General features: G+C 42.8%; 1 protein-coding gene across 5 annotated transcripts in view; it reads right to left on the bottom strand.

Annotated features, from left to right (window-relative positions):
- The window catches only part of GRIA4 (glutamate ionotropic receptor AMPA type subunit 4), a 491,449-nt gene that overhangs the window by 195,343 nt on the left and 272,513 nt on the right, over positions 1-23,593 (bottom strand). For all 5 annotated transcript variants that reach the window (XM_069759215.1, XM_069759217.1, XM_069759214.1 and 2 more), the window contains exon 5: positions 8,494-8,547. In XM_069759215.1, the coding sequence (XP_069615316.1) occupies positions 8,494-8,547 (54 nt within the window). The remainder of the gene's footprint in view (positions 1-8,493; positions 8,548-23,593) is intronic.

Genomic DNA, 23,593 nt, shown 5'->3' with positions numbered 1-23,593 from the left:
AAGGAGCGCCATTTGACTTTTTGAATGAAAAATTATCTCCATCGTTAGCGGACACCATGTCGTGTTTGGAGAGCCCCCGTGTGCCTAAACATTGGAGCTCCCCCACAAATGACCCCATTTTGGAAACTAGACCCCCCAAGGAACTTATCTAGATGCATATTGAGCACTTTAAACCCTCAGGTGCTTCACAAATTGATCTGTAAAAATGAAAAAGTACTTTTTTTTCACAAAAAAATTCTTTTCGCCTCAGTTTTTCATTTTCACATGGGCAATAGGATAAAATGAATCCTAAAATTTGTTGGGCAATTTCTCCCGAGTACGCCGATACCTCATATGTGGGGGTAAACCACTGTTTGGGCACACGGCAGGGCTCGGAAGGGAAGGCGCGCCATTTGACTTTTTGAATGGAAAATTAGCTCCAATTGTTAGCGGACACCATGTCGCGTTTAGAGAGCCCCTGTGTGCCTATGCATTGGAGCTCCCCCACAAGTGACCCCATTTTGGAAACTAGACCCCCCAAGGAACTTATCTAGATGCATATTGAGCACTTTAAACCCCCAGGTGCTTCACAGAAGTTTATAATGCAGAGCCATGAAAATAAAAAATAATTTTTCTTTCCTCAAAAATGATTTTTAGCCTGGAATTTCCTATTTTGCCAAGGGTAATAGGAGAAATTGGACCGCAAATGTTGTTGTCCAGTTTGTCCTGAGTACGCTGATACCCCATATGTGGGGGTAAACCACTGTTTGGGCGCACGGCAGGGCTCGGAAGGGAAGGCACGCCAATTGGCTTTTTAAATGGAAAATTAGCTCCAATCATTAGCGGACACCATGTCACGTTTGGAGAGCCCCTGTGTGCCTAAACATTGGAGATCCCCCACATATGACCCCATTTTGGAAACTAGACCCCTAAAGGAACTAATCTAGATGTGTGGTGAGGACTTTGAACTTCCAAGTGCTTCACAGAAGTTTATAACGCAGAGCCATGAAAATAAAATAAAAATTTTATTTTCTCTAAAATGATTTTTTAGCCTGCAATTTATTATTTTCCCAAGGGTAAAAGGAGAAATTTGACCCCAAAAGTTGTTGTACAGTTTCTCCTGAGTACGCTGATACCCCATATGTGGGGGTAAACCACAGTTTGGGCACATGTCGGGGCTCGGAAGTCAAGTAGTGACATTTTGAAATGCAGACTTTGATGGAATGCTCTGCGGGCGTTACGTTGCGTTTGCAGAGCCCCTGATGTGGCTAAACAGTAGAAACCCCCCACAAGTGACCCCATTTTAGAAACTAGACCCCGAAAGGAACTTATCTAGATGTGAGGTGAGCACTTTGAACCCCCAAGTGCTTCACAGAAGTTTATAACACAGAGCAGTGAAAATAATAAATACGTTTTCTTTCCTCAAAAATAATTTTTTAGCCCAGAATTTTTTATTTTCCCAAGGGTTACAGGAGAAATTGGACCCCAAAAGTTGTTGTCCAGTTTCTCCTGAGTACGCTGATACCCCATATGTGGGGGTAAACCACTGTTTGGGCACACGTCGGGGCTCAGAAGGGAAGTAGTGACTTTTGAAATGCAGACTTTGATGGAATGGTCTGCGGGCGTCACGTTGCGTTTGCAGAGCCCCTGGTGTGCCTAAACAGTAGAAACCCCCCACAAGTGACCCCATTTTGGAAACTAGACCCCCCAAGGAACTTATCTAGATATGTGGTGAGCACTTTGAACCCCCAAGTGCTTCACAGACGTTTACAACGCAGAGCCGTGAAAATAAAAAATCATTTTTCTTTCCTCAAAAATGATGTTTTAGCAAGCAATTTTTTATTTTCTCAAGGGTAACAGGAGAAATTGGACCCCAGTAATTGTTGCCCAGTTTGTCCTGAGTACGCTGATACCCCATATGTGGGGGTAAACCACTGTTTGGGCACATGTCGGGGCTCGGAAGTCAAGTAGTGACGTTTTGAAATGCAGACTTTGATGGAATGGTCTGCGGGCGTCACGTTGCGTTTGCAGAGCCCCTGGTGTGCCTAAACAGTAGAAACCCCCACAAGTGACCCCATTTTGGAAACTAGACCCCCCAAGGAACTTATCTAGATATGTGGTGAGCACTTTGAACCCCCAAGTGCTTCACAGACGTTTACAACGCAGAGCCGTGAAAATAAAAAATCATTTTTCTTTCCTCAAAAATGATGTTTTAGCAAGCAATTTTTTATTTTCTCAAGGGTAACAGGAGAAATTGGACCCCAGTAATTGTTGCCCAGTTTGTCCTGAGTACGCTGATACCCCATATGTGGGGGTAAACCACTGTTTGGGCACATGTCGGGGCTCGGAAGTCAAGTAGTGACGTTTTGAAATGCAGACTTTGATGGAATGGTCTGCGGGCGTCACGTTGCGTTTGCAGAGCCCCTGGTGTGCCTAAACAGTAGAAACCCCCCACAAGTGACCCCATTTTGGAAACTAGACCCCCCAAGGAACTTATCTAGATATGTGGTGAGCACTTTGAACCCCCAAGTGCTTCACAGACGTTTACAACGCAGAGCCGTGAAAATAAAAAATCATTTTTCTTTCCTCAAAAATGATGTTTTAGCAAGCAATTTTTTATTTTCTCAAGGGTAACAGGAGAAATTGGACCCCAGTAATTGTTGCCCAGTTTGTCCTGAGTACGCTGATACCCCATATGTGGGGGTAAACCACTGTTTGGGCACATGTCGGGGCTCGGAAGTCAAGTAGTGACGTTTTGAAATGCAGACTTTGATGGAATGGTCTGCGGGCGTCACGTTGCGTTTGCAGAGCCCCTGGTGTGCCTAAACAGTAGAAACCCCCCACAAGTGACCCCATTTTGGAAACTAGACCCCCCAAGGAACTTATCTAGATATGTGGTGAGCACTTTGAACCCCCAAGTGCTTCACAGACGTTTACAACGCAGAGCCGTGAAAATAAAAAATCATTTTACTTTCCTCAAAAATGATGTTTTAGCAAGCAATTTTTTATTTTCTCAAGGGTAACAGGAGAAATTGGACCCCAGTAATTGTTGCCCAGTTTGTCCTGAGTACACTGATACCCCATATGTGGGGGTAAACCACTGTTTGGGCACACGTCGGGGCTCGGAAGGGAAGGAGCACCATTTGACTTTTTGAATGAAAGATTGGCTGGAATCAATGGTGGCGCCATGTTGCGTTTGGAGACCCCTGATGTGCCTAAACAGTGGAAACCCCTCAATTCTAACGCCAACACACCCCTAACCCTTATCCCAACTGTAGCCGTAACCCTAACCACAACCCTAACCGCAACACACCCCTAACCACAACCCTAACCCCAACACACCCCTAACCCTAACCACAACCCTAATTCCAACCCAACCCTAACCCTAAGGCTATGTACCCACGTTGCGGATTCGTGTGAGATTTTTCCGCACCATTTTTGAAAAATCCGCGGGTAAAAGGCACTGCGTTTTACCTGCGGATTTACTGCGGATTTCACCTGCGGATTCCTATTGAGGAATAGGTGTAAAACGCTGCGGAATCCGCACAAAGAATTGACATGCTGCGGAAAATACAACGCAGCGTTTCCGTGCGGTATTTTCCGCACCATGGGCACAGCGGATTTGGTTTTCCATAGGTTTACATGGTACTGTAAACCTGATGGAACACTGCTGCGGATCCGCAGCGGCCAATCCGCTGCGGATCCGCAGCCAAATCCGCACCGTGTGCACATAGCCTAATTCTAAAGGTATGTGCACACGCTGCGGATCCGCAGCAGTTTCCCATGAGTTTACATTTCAATGTAAACCTATGGGAAACAAAAATCGCTGTACACATGCTGCGGAAAAACTGCACGGAAACGCAGCGGTTTACATTCCGCAGCATGTCGCTTCTTTCTGCGGATTCCACAGCGGTTTTACAACTGCTCCAATAGAAAATCGCAGTTGTAAAACCGCAGTGAAATGCGCAGAAAAACCGCGGTAAATCTGCCATAAATCCGCAGCGGTTTAGCACTGCGGATTTATCAAATCCGCTGCGGAAAAATCCGCAGAGGACCAGAATACGTGTGCACATACCGAAACCCTAACCCTACCCCTAACCCTACCCCTACCCCTACCCCTAACCCTACCCCTAACCCTACCCCTAACCCTACCCCTACCCCTAACCCTACCCCTAACCCTACCCCTAACCCTACCCCTAACCCTAACCCTAGTTCTAACTCCAACCTTAGTGAAAAAAAAAAAAAATTCTTTATTTTATTATTGTCCCTATCTATGGGGGACAAATGGGGGGGGTCATTTACTGTTTTTTTATTTTGACCACTGTGATAGATTATATCACAGTGATCAAAATTCACATTGGAACGAATCTGCCGGCCGGCAGATTCGGCGGGCGCACTGCGCATGCGCCCGCCATTTTGGAACATGGCGGCGCTCGGGGAAGAAGACGGACGGGACCCCGCCAGGATCGGTAAGTATAAGGGGGGGAGATCAGGGCACAGGGGGGGGAGATCAGGGCACGGGGGGGCGTCGGAGCACGGGGGGGGAGGGATCGGAGCATGGGGGAGAGTGATCGGTGTGCGGGCGGGTGGATCGGTGTGCAGGGGGGGTGGATCGGTGTGCAGGGGGGGTGGTTCGGAGCACGGGGGGGGATCGGAGTGCGGGGGGGTTTGATTGGAGCACGGGGGGGTGTGATTGGAGCACGGGGGGAGCGGGCAGGAGGACGGCGGAGCGGAGCACAGGACGGAGGGGAGCGGGCCACAGATCGGGGGGCTGGGGGGGCGATCGGTGGGGTGGGGTGGGGGCACATTAGTATTTCCAGCCATGGCCGATGATATTGCAGCATCGGCCATGGCTGGATTGTAATATTTCACCATTTTTTTAGGTGAAATATTACAAATCGCTCTGATTGGCAGTTTCACTTTCAACAGCCAATCAGAGCGATCGTAGCCACGAGGGGGTGAAGCCACCCCCCCTGGGCTAAACTACCACTCCCCCTGTCCCTGCAGATCGGGTGAAATGGGAGTTAACCCTTTCACCCGGCCTGCAGGGACGCGATCTTTCTGTGACACAGCATATGCGTCACAGGTCGGATTGGCACCGACTTTCATGACGCATACGCTGTGTCACAGGTCGGGAAGGGGTTAAAGTGGCAGAAAAATGCTGCAGGTTTGACCTTTATAAGTCTTTTATGTGATCTCTAAAGATAAAGTATTGCCTGACTAGTCTCAAGGGGTTAAACGGGTACTAGATCTCAACAGATCAAATCCTTGCTTACTGCCTTAATTTAGCCAGGGCCATTGTGTGAGCTGAATTACAAAAGAATGGGGGCTTATTTAAACTCCACACCAAAAGTGTCTGTTGTAACAGCCTTCTTAAACCGTCCAAGGACAGCGTTCCAATTTTTGACATTAAAATGTTGATGAATAAGAGAATATTGCATCTCTCTGGAGACCTATGTTTATGTGTAGTTTACCTTTAAATGAAAAAAGCATCACAAAATTAAACTTTACATAAATTAACTAATGTTAAGTTAATATTTGTCACAATAGTGCAATGTTCCCCTGGAAGACCTGGAGTTATACGGTCACGTCGGGTAATGAATCGCGGGTCTACTTTAGAGATAATGTGATTTGTGTGCCACATTAAATGGATTTAGTTTCCTCTGGTGCTGAAGAGGTTAACGACCCTTTCTGTGCTGGTCAGAAACATGCAGCTCCATTTCAGCTGCTTCTGATCTGGTCATTACCTCTTCCTATAAAAACTGGTCAGACCTTCTTGTCCCTGCAGGTGAAACATTCATCTTCCTGTGCTGTGTGCTAAAGCTAAGTGGTTGGAGTAGTTGTTGTAGTAGTGTTTTGTGGTTTGCTGCAGTAAGTGTGCATCTATCTCTTGGTCCCTGTTCCCGTTTAGTTTATTCCTCCCTGTCCCTACCCTCCTCACTATTGTTGGTGTTTTGTATGATAGAGGTTTTCTGTTATCCCTGTTTTGTCTTTGTGTCTTGTTTACCTTTCATTTCTGTCCCATTCCTCGTGGGGTGGGGGAGGGGACAGATCAGGGTTTAACACGAGCATAGTAAGGTCAGAGGCTCGGGCCTCTCTACCTTCAAGAGTACCCTCAGGACAGGGATATTTAGGGTCCCAGTTCCACAGACAGTTTGAGGCTTCCTTTCCTTATCGAAGACTGTAACGGTGTTACAATATTTTGTAATGTTACTACTCTAATAAAAATACTGAATTATTATTGCAGCTTTCACACTGGCGATTACAATATACAGTACGTATAAGACTGGAAACGCCTATTATCTGCAGCTCACTTTTCAACTTTTCTGTGTAGATGGGTACAGAGTCAACTGAGTGATTTCACCATCATAACAGTGTATAATGACAAATTACTGCTCTGCTGTACTGTTAGAGACTTTGATAACAGAATAGGAATATTCTGCACAGATATAAGGCACTGTATGGAGCTCCCGGATAATCACAAGTCTTTGGTGAAAAGATTTTTACTCCATAACCAGATGTGTATTTTGTCATGTAATTATTCTTATAAAATACTGAATTATTATGGCAGCTTTCACATTGGCTATTGCAATGCACATATAAGACTTGCAATTCCTATTAGCTGCAGCTGAGTGTTCAGCTTTGCTGTGTAGATAGGGACAAGGTCAACAGAGTAATTTCATTATCATCAGAGGGTTTAATGACAAGCTACTGCTGTGCTGTGTTGTTAGAGATCTTAAGATAGATAGATTAGAATAGGAATATTATGCATAAATGTAAGGCCCTGCATGCATTTACACTGTCGATCACTGGTCTCTGATTAAGTCGATTTTACTCCATAACCAGATGTATAAATTATTTCTTTCACTCTGGAAAAATATAAAGACTGTAGTCTAAGTGTCAATCGAGTTAATTCATCATCATCATCATCATCATCATCATCATCATCATCATCAGGGGGTTTAATGACAAATTACTGCTCTGCTGTAACCAGATGTGCATTTTTGTCATGTGACTATTCTCAGAAAAATACTGAATTGTTATTGCAGCAGTCAGAATGGCCATTGGAATACACATACTTTATAAGACTGGTACTCCTGGTGTCTGCAGCTCACTTTTCAGCTTTGCAGTATAGACGGGGACAGAGTCAACACAGTCATTTAATCAAAATCAGAAGCTTTAATGACACATTACTGCACTGATGTACTACTAGAGACCTTGATAAGATAGAATTATTAGATATTATTACAAAATATGAATCATAAGATATTATGCACAAATATAACGCCCTGTATGTAGTTTCCCTGGCAATCACTGGTCTTTTGTGGAAGTAAATTTTACTCCATAACTAGAAGTGTATTTTGTCATGTGACTATTCTTATAAAAATACAGCAGTCACACTGGCTATTGGCATACACATATAAGACTGACAACTCCTATTGTCTGCAGTTCGCTTCTCAGCTTTGCTGTGTAGATGGAGACAAAGTCATCGGAGTGATTTCATCATCATAACAGGGTTTAATGACAAATTACTGCTCTGCTGTACTGTTGGAGACCTTGATAATATAGAATTATTAGATATTATTACACAATATTAATCATAAGATATTATGCACAAATATAAGGCCCTGTGTTCAGTTTTCCTGCCAATCACTGGTCTTTTGTGGAAGTAAATTTTACTCCATAACTAGAAGTGTATTTTGTCATGTGACTATTCTTATACAAATACTGAATTATTATTGCAGCAGTCACACTGGCCATTGGCATACACATATAAGACTGACTACTCCTATTGTCTGCAGTACACTTTTCAGCTTTGCTGTGTAGAAGGAGACAGAGTCATCGGAGTGATTTCATCATCATAACAGGGTTTAATGACAAATTACTGCTCTGCTGTACTGTTAGAGACCTTGATAAGATAGAATAGGAATATTATGCACACATGTAAGGCCGTACATGCAGTACCCCTGCCAATCCCTGGTCTTTGGAGGAAGTAGATTTTACTCCAGAATCAGAAGTGTAACAATTATTTCTTTCACTCGGGGGGAAAAACAAAGTCTGCAGTCTTTGCCATGAATGTAAATAATCTAGCTAAAAGTAGAACAACTTATTTTGCAAGCCACCCAGACTACAGCTCTACTGTATTAGTGTATTAACACTTTCCTGTCCATTACCTGTGATAAAGCAGACACCTTGTTATACAGTGAAAACAGACAGTACAAGGAGAAAGTGTGTATCTTCAGCTCGGTAAAATAGATCTTCCCTAAGGCTTTTCATTCGGCAGGTGCTTATTTTCCAACGATAAGTAGGCCTTCGACACAGAATCGGTGCACACTATTTGAATGTATAATCGTGATGATAAATGCTCTTTTGATTAGAGTTTAATCAGATGCATGATGAACACGGACCAAGTGAATGCACTACTTTTATTTTCCACTGATTTTGCTCCAAATGGAACAGGGGAAATGAAAATAAATAGTCTCTCAGAGCAAATTAATGAACACAAATACTTACTAGGTTTGCAATAATGTAATGATAGCCTTTCACATGTTTCCCCACACTCACAATCTGTAATGAAAAAAGACATAATATTTTAGCCATACACTCAGCAACACAATTAACACAGGATCATCGCCATAAAATATAGTAGTAATAGACAACAAATATAACAACGTATAACCCATACAGAAAAGAACAAACAGTGCTTAATGTGTCATTACTGCATTCAGGGGGTTAACACGTTCTTGGTAACTTGACTTTGTTGGTGGAGAACCTTACTGATTATCCTTACTTATATAGCGCCATTAATTCTGCAGCGCTTTACATATATATTGCCATCACTGTCCCCATTGGGGCTCACAATCTACATTACTTATCAGTCTGTCTTTGGAGTGTGGGAGCAAACCGCAGGAAACCAACATAAACACGGGGAGAACATACAAACTCCTTGCAGATGTTGTCCTTGGTGGGATTTGAACTCAGGGCCCCAGCACTGCAAGGCTGCAGTGCTAACCAGAGTCACTATGGTGCCCTGGTTATGCGTCTATAGGCTTCTGCTCTGCAATGTAATTAAAAAAATGATGACTTCTACAAAGAAGATGCTCTTCATGCCTCTTCATAACGCCACATTCACACATCCATGTGTCGCGGTCTTGGGGACTACTAGTCATGATTAAGATCTTTTAGATCGAAACGCGTCGCTTCAAGCTGTCTTTTCTACCTGTCCGCATCCACTGCATGCAAGGATTTGCCCTATTTTATACTTTATATGGATTAATAAAGACTTCCTCAAATTTTAAGGAGCTGGAACATACGCTTTTGTCTCTTCATCCTCTGTTGGGGACTTATAACTGCTTGTTAGACTGCTATAAGGGAGGCCTTAAAGATGGTGGCCCTAGTTTATACTGGCAAAACCTGGTGACAGGTTCCCATTAAGTTCGGCTCACGGGACTTGGACTGCGACACTCAGATGTGTGAATGCAGCAAAACAATAGATCCATCTGTATTGGAACAACTAATCATGCCATGCCCGTCTCTCTCCTAGTCACAAACAAGCTTCAAACTAATAGCGGAATATGTAACTATCTTCAATGTTCTTTATATTATAAGTTTAGCATATTTACATCTTCAATACCAAATTAAATAATTAGTAATGAGCGAGTGTACTCGTTGCTCGGGTTTTCCAGACCACACTCGGGGGTTCTCCGAGTATTTGCTAGTCTTCGGAGATTTAGTTTTCCTCGCAGCAGCTGAATGATTTACAGCTAGTAGCCAGCATAAGTACATGTGGGGGTTGCCTGGTTGCTAGGGAATCCCCACATGTAATCAAGCTGGCTAATAGCTGTAAATCATTCAGCTGCTGCGATGAAAACTAAATCTCCGAAGACTAGCAAATACTCGGAGAATCCCCGAGTACGGTCTGGAAAACCCGAGCAACGAGTACACTCGCTCATCACTAGCAATAACACATTCATTGCCATATTCACCACAGTGAGGTTAGTCCAAGTTCGGGGTGTCCCTGTAGATTCTGTTAGGTTCAATTTATTTAACGTTCTCAATGCCTCCTCACAAAAAAGTAATAAAGGCCCTATACGAAAGAATTGGAACGTCATACCGTTTATGTGGCCATATGCTGGAGCCTCTACTAGAATTTTAGCTTCCAGTAGAAGGATCTTTTTTTATGTATCTATACAGTTCTACTGAAATAATCTAGGGTTTCCAGAGATGCCAACGAGGGAGAGGCCTCCACAGGGAGATACTCGAGTAGTGTGCCGTGGTAGAGTAGGAGAGGACTTTAAGGAGTATCTACGACCAATCAGGGGCTTAACTGTCTAATAAAAGTGTGGGCAGCCCAAGACTGGTGATTTTTCAACATTTTTCAAAAGTACTCAGAGCATTACCTAATGGCCACCCAAAGGGCTTGATTTATTTTTTAGAAAAAGTTGGACACAAACGTCTAAATTCTCAGCATACAAAGCAGCACCCCACAACCTTCCTGGCTCCTCTCACAGTGAGTAGACAAGATCTCACTAGTTATCACAAATCTAACTCTTTCCACCGCAGCAACACTTACTAAGTGGTGACTAGAGATAAGCGTATCGATTAGCAGAGGATTAAGTTTGAGTTGAATTTCCTGAAATTCCTGGTTGTACAGAAATTAAATACCTTGAGATTCAATTTGCCCAAAAAGCTGCCCGATGCCATTTCTCACTCTGGCGAAGCATCGGTGAGCGGCCGAGTCGGCTTCCCCATAATGCCCAGCAGCTGTGACATCACATCCCAATTCATAAATTGAATTTTCATACCTTGTACAGTGGAGGTCAGTCCACCACTCGGTCATCGGAGATCAGTGGTTCTCAGTGGAGCACAGTCTGGTGTCGGACTGGTAGTATGTATAGAGTAGGAATCCATCTTCAGATTCATAAGGTGAGCGGAGTAGACAGATCATATTGAAACAAAATGTTTCTCGTTCTCCTCTTTATATCTCCCCTCAACTCCTTGAACGTAAATCTAATTTTTGGTGAAATTTTGACTAATTTGAACTGTAAAAGATCCGCTCATCTCTTGTGGTGACCGAACGGTAAGATCCTGAGAGTGGTTACGATTTGATCACAGCTTAGTAAATGATGTGGCAGTGCTAGGTTAGTGCAAAGAACAAAATATTGCGCTTTTATTATTGCTTATGTCACATAAGCGCTGCCGACGATCAGGCTGACACTGCTGCTTTCACACTTCCATCAGGGCTGCAGGGCCTAAGCATGCTTGCGGTCACAAGCCAACTAGACGTGTTCAGCCTCACTCTATAGACTTCGAGAGACACTTTATAATAATAATAATAATAATAATCTTTATTTTTATATAGCGCTAACATATTCCGCAGCGCTTTACATCACATTATCATCACTGTCCCCGATTGGGCTCACAATCTAGAATTCCTATCAGTATGTCTTTGGAATGTGGGAGGAAACCGGAGTGCCCGGAGGAAACCCACGCAAACACGGAGAGAACATACAAACTCTTTGCAGATGTTGTCCTGGGTGGGATTAGAGCCCAGGACCCCAGCGCTGCAAGGCTGCTGTGCTAACCACTGCGCCACCATGCTGCCCTTTATGTGGACTGATGAGTATTACAATGATGACACGTTTGTTTTCGGGGTATTTTTGAAGGAATAAGTATTTTTCTATGGTATGTGGACCTTTCAACACTATGGGCACATACTATATATTATATTTAGGAGTACGAATCAATTTGCATATCCTCCCTTGAATGCTTCTGCAGCGCCCCAGAGTCCTGGTCGTTGCAGTAATGTCGTTCTTCCACCAGGGGGAGCGATGTTACGTCTGATGGCACCAAAGGAGTTCACCCTGCCAGGTATCACAGCCACACACACACTTCACACGCCGGCCACCAGGGGGAGCAAAAGGTTCTATCTATTAGGCCACTCCTCACACTTGGGTAAAACTGGGGGTTGGTTAGGAAGTCAGGAGAAGGAGTCAGAAGTTGGAGCCAGGAGGAGGAGAGGAGAGGAGAGGAGCAGACTGGGCTCGGCCCAGGAAAGGGAAAGAAGGACACGGAGCTGTGCCTGCAACCCATGCGGCAGCCTCCTAAGAAAGGACAAGAAAGGAAGTGTGCCATAGTGAGTGAGCACAGAAGTCGTAGCAACAGGAGTGAAACATCAGTGGGAGACCAGCTAGAAGCAGGCTGCCTCCCTCTGAGCGCAGATCCAGTGGCCGGAACACCGAGGGAGTAATAGACTCTATGCTTTACTTCAGAGACCGGCAGGGCAGTCGATTCCAAGTTGGCTGTCCGACCTAAACACCTAAGCAGACAAGGTGGCAACGCGGAGGAGAGGCGACGCTAGGGTCCCTATAAAATAGCCTCAGGCCACCACCGTCATACGGGTTATGTCCTATCCATCTGGGGGACAGAGAGGGAGAAGTAACAAGAGTGAGGACCTTATGGTAGCTAATGCAAGTAGGGACCTACTACGTTACTGTGCGCAAGGGGAAGGCAACTGATTTCTACCTGGATAAGGGGACTCTGGAATTGCCATCAGACTGGCCGGACTCTGCCTACCCGGTCATCCGGCACCCTGGACTGTGGATGCTGAAGCCTTCAGTAAAGGTAAAGAGACTGCACCCATTGTGTACTCGTTATTTGCCGCACCTTGCACCATCCACCATCACCATCTACACTTCTGGGAAGCCCTGGGGAAACACTTCACCTGTGGGAAGGTATACCATCTAGCTGCCATTCCATCACCCCAGCGGACCCCTAAGCAGCGTCGGTCACCCTGACCGAATACCACAGGTGGCGTCACAAACACTACCGTTATCTACGAACTCTGCCTTTTATTGGTCGCCCCTCATAGGGCCACGGTCCGGGTCGGGCCACAGTGACATCCTCGCTGAGGGAACTGAAGGACCCGGTACCGAGTACCCCATTGCCCTTAAGTGGGGGCGATCCACTTCTAGCTATTCTGACAATGATAGATTATTCTCAATTATATCTTGATTGGTGATTACCTATGTTTAGGTTAATTACTACATTGAATGATCTGCAGTTTTAGGGACCTGTGTGGCTTGACCCCCGTGATACAGACATCTCTCATTATCTATCCAAGTATATAGAGAGATTAGATGGTATATTAAGATATCTCTCTTTGATCATTGGAACCTTTTTTAGGGTTAAATAGGGATATTGTTGAGAGGAACATCATGTTACGTTTTATCTCTAGAGTGCGGCTAGGTTCCCATTGTGTTAATGGGACAGCGCTAACGGACAGCGTTGCACGGCGAAATTAACGTCGTGCAACGCGTCCGTTAGCGCACCCATTGGCAACAATGTTAACGTGCATCGCTAGCGCGTGCCATTTTCGGCACGCGCTAGCGATGTGCCGTTCTTATGTGACGCGCCTCGGACGCTGCTTGCAGCGTCCAAGGCACGCCCGAGGTCCGTTCCCCGCTCTTGCAGATCGGGGATCTGCCCTAGCGGGGACGTTAAACGCGACCCCAAAAAATACATTGCGGATTGCCCTAACGCAATGGGAACCTAGCTAAGTAGGGATGAGCCTAGGGCTAATGTTAATCATAGACTGCAGGTCATTGTTTTTGTTGACCTCTAGTTGCTCCATTATTACCCGCTCCTCTCTTATTTCACCTAATTAGGGATGACAGTTGTGTTATAGAATTTACCAGCTGGAACATTTGATATATACCGTATTCTGATCTATGGCACAACCCTTAGGGAAAAATAGGGTCTTATTTTATGAGAAAGAACTTTATTTGCACTGGTCTGGTGGATACTTATCTCCGGGATATAGATTGGGGCAGATTTGGTGATTTGTACTATTCTATTTTAGTGATAGTCACGACTATTGCCAGTTAAATTCATAGTTTGGATATTGTGATGATATTTCAACTTTGTCTTTTTTTTGGTCTTTTGAACAGGTTTATCTTTCTAGTATGCTGTACTCAATAAATACTGTTTTTAGTGGATTTTTTTGTTAGCCTCCTGTGGATCCTCACAGCGTTCACTGCTTTTCTTGGTGTTGGCCCTGGGAGAGGCAATTATGTGAGATGACATTTGCATACATGTAATCACGTACCGACTAGACTTGTTCAGTCTTGCTCAATAAACTTGCATTAAGCGAGACCGAGCACGTCTAGTAGGCACATGACCACATGTATGCAAATCACATACTTGCGGTCATGCGCCCACTGCCAGCACCGGAGAAACCTTGTAGTGCGCTCACATAGAGTGACTGGATACTTAGTCTGGACAACCCCTTTAAGCAGTTTTTTACCATTAAATCAAAACATTCATGGTAATCATAATATGCCTCGAAACTCTTACAAATTCTATCACAGCTCAATTTTACTATTATGTGTCTTGTGTTGCATGCTGTGATGAACGGTTAATTAATACAGCTTGTAAAAAATGATGCAGAAATCAAAGAATAAAATTACATATGAGAAGCAAGTAACAGTTATAGCAAATAACAATTAAATTATAAAATAATAATAATAATAAAATAAAAATAACATCATCAATCAATACAAATAATATAATAATAAAAATAGCAAATCAAAATTAGAAGACATTTATATTAAAGGGCTACTAAAACTGTAATAAGTGCCGAAGGAAGGAGGGAAGAAAGAAAAAAAAGAAGGAATTTATAATGATAGGAATTTTTGAAGTTAGTTTTACCTCTGGCTGCATTGCCGTTATTTCTGCAAAATATATAAAAGTGTCACATGATGTTTGATCAATTTGGGGCAATCTTCAGCTATAAAACTTTTGTCTAGAACTGATTTTCTAATTTCCACTTCACCCCTCTACTGATTACATTTTATGACAATTTTTTTTTAAAGTTTCATGTCAGAAAGATGGCGAAAACAATGATCTCGAAATGAAAATGAGGAACTTGACACACAACTTTTATAGATGTGTCAAAAAGCTAAAAATAATACAAAATGGGCAAAGCAAATGAAAATCGCCCTCCTTCTCCGGCCTAATCGTAAAGAAACCTAACAAAAAAAAAAGTTTGACCTTTTCTTGCTTAGTCTTCAATGCCGAAAGAACAGCTGAAGGTCTCAAGCCGCTCCCTGGCCACGGACAAAGCTGCCTAAAACTTTGCCAAAATCTAGTGTTCTCATTTTGAGGCCGTGGAGGACCCAAAGCGGAGACAGGCTGTGGTCAGAGAGGTGGTGCCGGAACTATGGGGGTTTAAGCAATTAAGTAAATCTCCTATGTTATTGCATTTCTCCAACAAGCTGGCCATACGTTATTTGATAGATGACAGATGAAAGGATGAAGGATCGGCTGACAACAATCTCTCCTTCCTCCACCATACACAGGAACACTCGTCGAGCGTGCCTCTATTCTCTGTGATGGGGCCACTGCCAGAATAATCTCCCTACCAAGAAAAAGGATGGGGCAACTGATTTCCAAACTGCATGATCCATGTGTCACATGACCTCATTTGTCAGGGTACAGTCAGATCTCCTCATACACATTAGATGATTGGCTGATCCCACCAAAATTGTCAGGTTCCACTGTCTTTTACCCAATATGTAGGAGGGTCTTCACCTAATCTTCTCTTTATAATAGACAACATCCAAAACATAAGATCCATAGCATGAAAGGTTAGTATAAGGAGTGCAAGGCCGATAGTAACCTGCTGGTATAGGATGGACATTGCTCCTCACTGCGCTCTAGGGCACACCACTCCAGTGTGATTCATCCCCTTCTGTCTCTGCTCAGATAAGTCTCTTTCTATCTAGATTGTAACACTATATGGTTATATGAGTATGTCTCCTGATGAACCGATCTCGGGGAAATGCGTCGAGATGAACATACTTAGAATATTGGAGTATTTAAATTAAGAGTCTTTCATGTGTATTTTGAATCGTCACGAGTGTGTTTTTCGGTGCACTGTTGCTTTGTACCTGCATTAGTTCGTATAAGGTGTTTCTCTGGGTAGTGTTCCCTGCACCTGCATTAGTCTGATAGGGTGTATTAGGGTCAGATAACGGTGAGTGGGGGCGCCATTTGCACTGGACTGTAGGGTGCCAACCCCCGCTGATAGGCAAGATGTATCTAGGCACAGTGAGAGTTTTTATAAGAATTGATATGGAGTATGTGCAATAATTAATATGCGATAACTATGATATCAGTAAACGCATTGGTTTGCACGGGCCATTGGGGATATGTGCAATAATTAAATTAAGTGTGCAATATCTTTACAAATTAACAAAGCACGCTTTTTTGCATAAAAGAGCACATTACATTTACTGACGATTCTACGCATAATGCTATCTGAATTGCTTGGTCTGCTGCTTGATCTATTTTTCAGCACGATAGGGCCTACTAGGGTCAGTTAGGGAGAGCCTACGTTGAGCGGGGGCGCCATTGCGCAGGATTTAGGATGCCAACTTCTGCGGCAAGATAGCTGGTGTGTCAGGGACTTCGTGCACCCTGTATCTTTGCAGCCATAAGTTATGTTAGGTCGTGTGTATATTGTGTTGTGTATTTTTATTCAAAATATTAGTAAATGTTAAGTTTTATTGTGGTCATTTATTCTATCGCTTTAAATAGTGCTTTTTGTCGGTGAATTATTTGATTTTTTGTTGACACTTATATTTGATATTCTGCGATTTGTCAAATATGACGTGTCCTAGGAGGCTCACAAAGCCGTAACAAACAGACTGTGCACTAGGAGATACTACCTTAAAATTAAACTGAAGATCATACCACCTATAAAAATGTCACCTACATTCCACTTCCCTCTCACATCTCTATGATAGATTAGCTGCCAAGCATCTTAACATTGCTTAATAACGTGAGAGCTCCAGGAGGCCAAGACATGAACACATTTTCTTGGAAATCAAAAATCACACGAAAGAAGCAACAGTTGGATGACTTACTCTTAAAAGCTACAAAGCAGAACATTTTTTAGACTTACTGTAAGTCAGTATAGATTTCTCTAAGAAAAAAAACCTTTGGACCTCATTCATATGACTGCATTACGTGAAAATTCGGAGAAATGTATGGACCCAGTACTGTATGCCAATTTGTTCAGAAGGAGACAGTCACATTCATTTTTAACTCCGCTCGTGGTATTCAAGGTAAACATAATTTGACAAGCCGGCAGGCAACTATGGTCCCATTCAACAAAGCTTTGAAAAGTCCCAACGTTCTTGCACAAATTAGGGCAGAGAACAAATCTTGAAACTTTTAGGGGTTTTCATGCTAGTTTCGCCAAGATCACCAATATAGGAGGAGCTGGGGTCAGACAGTGATGTGAAGGCGCTATGACACCACAGCTCGTCTAACTCATGATGAACTGTGGCGTTCTCTAAGCCAGAAATCTCACTCTAGTAACGAAGTGGAGTAAAATTTGAGTCTGTCGTGGCGCACAAAGGTGCTCCTTATTCATTAAGAGGTGTGCGCATCAGGAGCATTTGACTCCAAAATGCCCCATCAAGACCAGCTAGAAAATTGACGGTCTTCATGAATCGGGGTCTATGTGTCTTGGCTTACTAACTCGAGTCAAGTTCCCAGAGGCTTCTCCTCGCCTCGCTTCAATTGACCGTCAGGTATTTCTTTTTCCTTGCACATAGCAAGACAAGTGTCAGTTAAAGGAGTTGGCTGGGGAAAAAGCCTTCAAGAACCTGCCTTGGACTAGTCAGGTAAGACACAACGAGCCCGATTCGAAAAGGAATTGCACCAAAGTTCTTGCATAATACTTTTGAAAAGTGACAACATTTTCTACAACAAAAATTGTGCAAAATTAGCCATTTTAATCGCAGGTTCCAACCCTAAATAGGCATAGCTAGAGTGAAACAGGAACACGCCGCCCCGTGGCAACGTGAACTATCTAATTCATGACAAGCTGTGGTATTCCTTATGACACCTATCTTACAACAGTCTCTGAGACTGGATTAAGATTTGTAGTGAGGAGCACTCCACTTTTCAGACTCTGACTCCAACATGTCTCCAACATGTCTCCTCAACAAGACTGGCGTGAACAACAACATAGTGACTGGCCGACTTTCCAAAGTTTGCTTGCTTTGAAGCATTGCAGATTTTCAGAATAAAACATACCTGCCTCCAATCACGTAGCCAGTGATTCATGCTTCCTGTGGTTTGGGAAGCATGAGTCTGATGACAGGTTCGTTTCATATCAATAATATAGTGCAATATAAAAATACCATATGTCATCATATACTGTATACAAATGTGTTCACCCAGACCTTCTCGTTAGTTTGTTTAAGAACTCCAGTTTCTTCCACTACAATAAAATACATGACTGCAATACGCTAGCACAACCGTTAACCGGCTGCTATTTACATCACAACCATTGGGTGACCTCATATAGCATAGATATCTCCTGACATAGTATCACAAAAGCATGTTTTTTTTCTAAAAGCTGGTCACCTGGGGGCATTCATCTGGGTAAATGGTAAGTGAAGAGTAAAGGTAAGGAAGGACACATCTGTGGTGTGGAATTCCCGTTGAGACGCCATGTTCTCTAGCTATATTCGAGCGGCTTTAAGAGCTAAATATATTTTCGCTCATGGTTGGTATTGGTATAAGTAACCGTAACAGAAGATAATGTGATAAATCAAACTACAGGATTAAAAAAAAAGAGAAAATAGTTTACAAAACAAATGTCTATGGCATGTAGCAATGCTGAATTTGACCCCTGGAATGGTTTTATATACAGTGCAGACCAAAAGTTTGGACACACCTTCTCATTTAAAGATTTTTCGGTATTTTCATGACTATGCAAATTGTACATTCACACTGAAGGCATCAAAACTATGAATTAACACATGTGGAATTATATACTTAACAAAAAAGTGTGAAACAACTGAAATTATGTCTTATATTCTAGGTTCTTCAAAGTAGCCACCTTTTGCTTTGATGACTGCTTTGCACACTCTTGGCGTTCTCTTGACAAGCTTCAAGGGGTAGTCACCGGGAATGGTTTTCACTTCACAGGTGTGCCCGGTCAGGTTTAATAAGTGGGATTTCTTGTCTTATACAGTCATGGCCAAAAGTATTCACACCCCTGCAATTCTGTCAGATAATACTCAGTTTTTTCCTGAAAATGATTGCAAACACAAATTCTTTGTTATTATTATCTTCATTTAATTTGTCTTAAATGAAAAAAACACAAAAAGAATAGTCCTAAAGCCAAATTGGATATAATTCCACACCAAACATAAAAAAGGGGGTGGACAAAAGTATTGGCACCCTTTGAAAAATCATGTGATGCTTCTCTAATTTGTGTAATTAGCAGCTCCTGTAACTTACATGTGGCACCTAACAGGTGTTTGGCAATAACTAAATCACACTTGCAGCCAGTTGACATGGATTAAAGTTGACTCAACCTCTGTCCTGTGTCCTTGTGTGTACCACATTGAGCATGGAGAAAAGAAAGAAGACCAAAGAACTGTGTGAGGACTTGAGAAACCAAATTGTGAGGAAGCATGAGCAATCTCAAGGCTACAAGTCCATCTCCAAAGACCTGAATGTTCCTGTGTCTACCGTGCGCAGCGTCATCAAGAAGTGTAAAGCCCATGGCACTGTGGCTAACCTCCCTAGATGTGGACGGAAAAGAAAAATTGACAAGAGATTTCAATGCAAGATTGTGCGGATGTTGGATAAAGAACCTCGACTAACATCTAAACAAGTTCAAGCTGTCCTGCAGTCCGAGGGTACAACAGTGTCAACCCGTACTATCCGTCGGCATCTGAATGAAAAGGGAATGTATGGTAGGAGACCCAGGAAGACCCCACTTGTTATCCCGAGACATAAAAAAGCCAGGCTGGAGTTTGCCAGATCTTACCTGAAAAAGCCTAAAACGTTTTGGAAGAATGTTCTCTGGTCAGATGAGACAAAAGTAAAGCTTTTGGGGCAAAAGCATCAACATAGAGTTTGCAGGAGAAAAAAAGAGGCATTCAAAGAAAAGAACACGGTCCCTACAGTCAAACATGGCGGAGGTTCCCTGATGTTTTGGGGTTGCTTTGCTGCCTCTGGCACTGGACTGCTTGACTGTGTGCATGGCATTATGAAGTCTGAAGACTACCAACAAATGTTTCAGCATAATGCAGGGCCCAGTGTGAAAAAACTGGGTCTCCCTTAGAGGTCATGGGTCTTCCAGCAGGACAATGACCCAAAACACACTTCAAAAAGCACTAAAAATGGTTTGAGAGAAAGCACTGGAGACTTCTAAGGTGGCCAGCAATGAGTCCAGACCTGAATCCCATAGAACACCTGTGGAGAGATCTAAAAATGGCAGTTTGGAGAAGGCACCCTTCAAATATCAGGGACCTGGAGCAGTTTGCCAAAGAAGAATGGTCTAAAATTCCAGCAGAGCATTGTAAGAGACTCATTGATGGTTACCAGAAGCGGTTGGTCGCAGTTATTTTGGCTAAAGGTTGTGCAACCAAGTATTAGGCTGAGGGTGCCAATACTTTTGTCTGGCCCATTTTTGGAGTTTTGTGTGAAATTATCAATATTTTGCTTTTTGCTTCATTCTCTTTTGTGCTTTTTCATTGAAGACAAATTAAATGAAGATAATAATACCAAAGAATTTGTGATTGCAAACATTTTCAGGAAGATACTGAGTATTATCTGACAGAATTGCAGGGGTGTGAATACTTTTGGCCATGACTGTAAATGGGGTTGGGACCATCAGTTGTGTTGTGCAGAAGTCTGGTGGATACACAGCTGATAGTCCTACTGAATAGACTGTTTGAATTTGTATTATGGCAAGAAAAAAGCAGCTAAGTAAAGAAAAACGAGTGGCCATCATTACTTTAAGAAATGAAGGTCAGTCAGTCCGAAAAATTGGGAAAACTTTGAAAGTGTCTAAGAGTGCAGTGGCAAAAACCATCAAGCGCTACAAAGAAACTGGCTCACATGAGGACCGCCCCAGGAAAGGAAGACCAAGAGTCACCTCTGCTTCTGAGGATAAGTTTTTCCGAGTCACCAGCCTCAGAAATCGCAGGTTAACAGCAGCTCAGATTAGAAACCAGGTCAATGCCACACAGAGTTCTAGCAGCAGACACATCTCTACAACAACTGTTAAGAGGAGACTTTGTGCAGCAGGCCTTCATGGTAAAATAGCTGCTAGGAAACCACTGCTAAGGACAGGCAACAAGCAGAAGAGACTTGTTTGGGCTAAAGAACACATGGAATGGACATTAGACCAGTGGAAATCTGTGCTTTGGTCTGATGGGTCCAAATTTGAGATCTTTGGTTCCAACCACCGTGTCTTTGTGCAACGCAGAAAAGGTGAACGGATGGACTCTACATGCCTGGTTCCCACCGTGAAGCATGGAGGAGGAGATGTGATGGTGTGGGGGTGCTTTGCTGGTGACACTGTTGGGGATTTATTCAAAATTGAAGGCATACTGAACCAGCATGGCTACCACAGCATCTTGCAGCGGCATGCTATTCCATCCGGTTTGCGTTTAGTTGGACCATCATTTATTTTTCAACAGGACAATGACCCCAAACACACCATTTGACATGGCCTCCACAGTCACCAGACCTGAACCCAATCGAGATAGTTTGGGGTGAGCTGGACCGCAGCGTGAAGGCAAAAGGGACAACAAGTGCTAAGCATCTCTGGGAACTCCTTCAAGATTGTTGGAAGACCATTCCCGGTGACTACCTCTTGAAGCTCATCAAGAGAATGCCAAGAGTGTGCAAAGCAGTCATCAAAGCAAAAGGTGGCTACTTTGAAGAACCTAGAATATAAGACATAATTTCAGTTGTTTCACACTGTTTTGTTAAGTATATAATTTCACATGTGTTAATTCATAGTTTTGATGCCTTCAGTGTGAATGTACAATTTTCATAGTCATGAAAAAACAGAAAAATCTTTAAATGAGAAGGTGTGTCCAAACTTTTGGTCTGCACTGTATGTGGTCTCATATGTTTGTAGTTTTATATGTAAATGCAAAGAACTATTAAGTTAACTCCATGACCTTCATTTAAAGCCAGCTGTATCGTACTTTAGATATCATTAGGCCGTCAGTGATCGTTCCCTCTCTGAGTGTACATAAGTTCTTAATGGGGAGAGAGAAGAAAATCAGCTAGGAGGGTCACCCGAGAACAAAAGGATTGGGCATGATAAAATACAACAGCCCTAGTCTACTTTTCCTGACGAATGTCATCAGAGAGTAGTAGGAAGAACCCTATAGAATATTTTGTTTAGTGGGTTATGATATGTCTGCCACTTACACAGGTAAGATCAGTGGTGGTCTAACCTCTGGGACCTCCTCGATCACAACAACTGAGTTATCTGTACCCTGTGTGACCACCACTTCATTCACTGTGTCTCAGAACAGTGGTCACACGCACGCATTACTGCTCCCATGTATTCAAAGAAGTGAATAGAGTAGTGATCACACGCAAGCACTACCGCTCCATTCACACTGGTCCCATTTATCATCTATCCTATAGCTAATGGATCACTTATCCTTTGAGGTTTGTTTTCATTCAAACCAACTACAAATTGGAGGAGGATTACATCAGATCACCGATTAGGGCATTTGTTCCAGGTTGAGTGCGGTGCAAGGAAATCCTAAGTCCGGTTCCAAGATAAAACAGGATCAGTAAAAACAAGAAAAAATCCAACTTCCGCACAGGGATTGAATATTTCTAAAAAAATATATATACTCTATTATAGACACATACTAAAAAATATTAAAAACAAGGAAACCCTAGTCCTACGCGTTTCAAGAAAACAAAGCTTGAAATATTTCTAAAAAATATACAAAAAAATAAAAAAAACAATCAAGGAAACACTATTCCTACGCATTTCAAGCAAACAAAGCTCTAGAACTTTGCTTGAAACACACGTAGGACTAGTGTTTCCTTTAATGTCTTTTAGTATGTGTCAATAAAGTATACGGTATATTTTTTAGAAATATTTCAAGTTTTGTTTGCGTGAAACGCGTAGGACTACACCAGTTTTTATTTTTTTTCCTTGATTTTAATATTTTTTTTTGTATGAGTCAATAAAGTATAGATTTTTTTTTAGAAATCTTCAATCCCTTGGCGGCAGCTGGATTTTTTTCTTGTTTATACTAGTCCTTTCATTCAAACCACCTGTAAAGTGGGAAATATTATCTGGCACAAATCACCAAATTTTTCCTTATCCATTAGGGATGTCTCTTCACCCTTTAGGTGATTTTATTTTATTTTTTTTTAACGAGAAAGTGTACTTTTGATGGCATCAGAAGGTGAAGGAAGTAGCTAGCTTCTCCTCCTGGTTGTGCTTCAATAGAGTTTGATATAGTTTAGACCCAAATTGAACACATCGCGGTTTTGTTGTTCACGTTGACAAATTCTAACACTGTTTATTCTCTGAACATACCCTTTAAACTCGCAGGGGGGATCCCAATGTGCAAACAAAGGGTTAAACTACAGCTTCAGTTCCAGCCAACTGTGATGATGCTTTTCCCCAGGCCTTCCAGGAGGTGTACCAGAAAGCATTTGGTTGCCCTTTCATACACACACGTACCGTGAACGGAAGCGATCGCTGCCACTAGGTGGAGATCACTTACTGCACAAGTCGTCTTATACCGAA

The sequence above is a fragment of the Ranitomeya imitator genome, chromosome 3, assembly GCF_032444005.1.
Source record: "Ranitomeya imitator isolate aRanImi1 chromosome 3, aRanImi1.pri, whole genome shotgun sequence".
NCBI classification, from domain to species: domain Eukaryota; kingdom Metazoa; phylum Chordata; class Amphibia; order Anura; family Dendrobatidae; genus Ranitomeya; species Ranitomeya imitator.
This window is presented reverse-complemented; position numbering and strand designations above follow the sequence as displayed.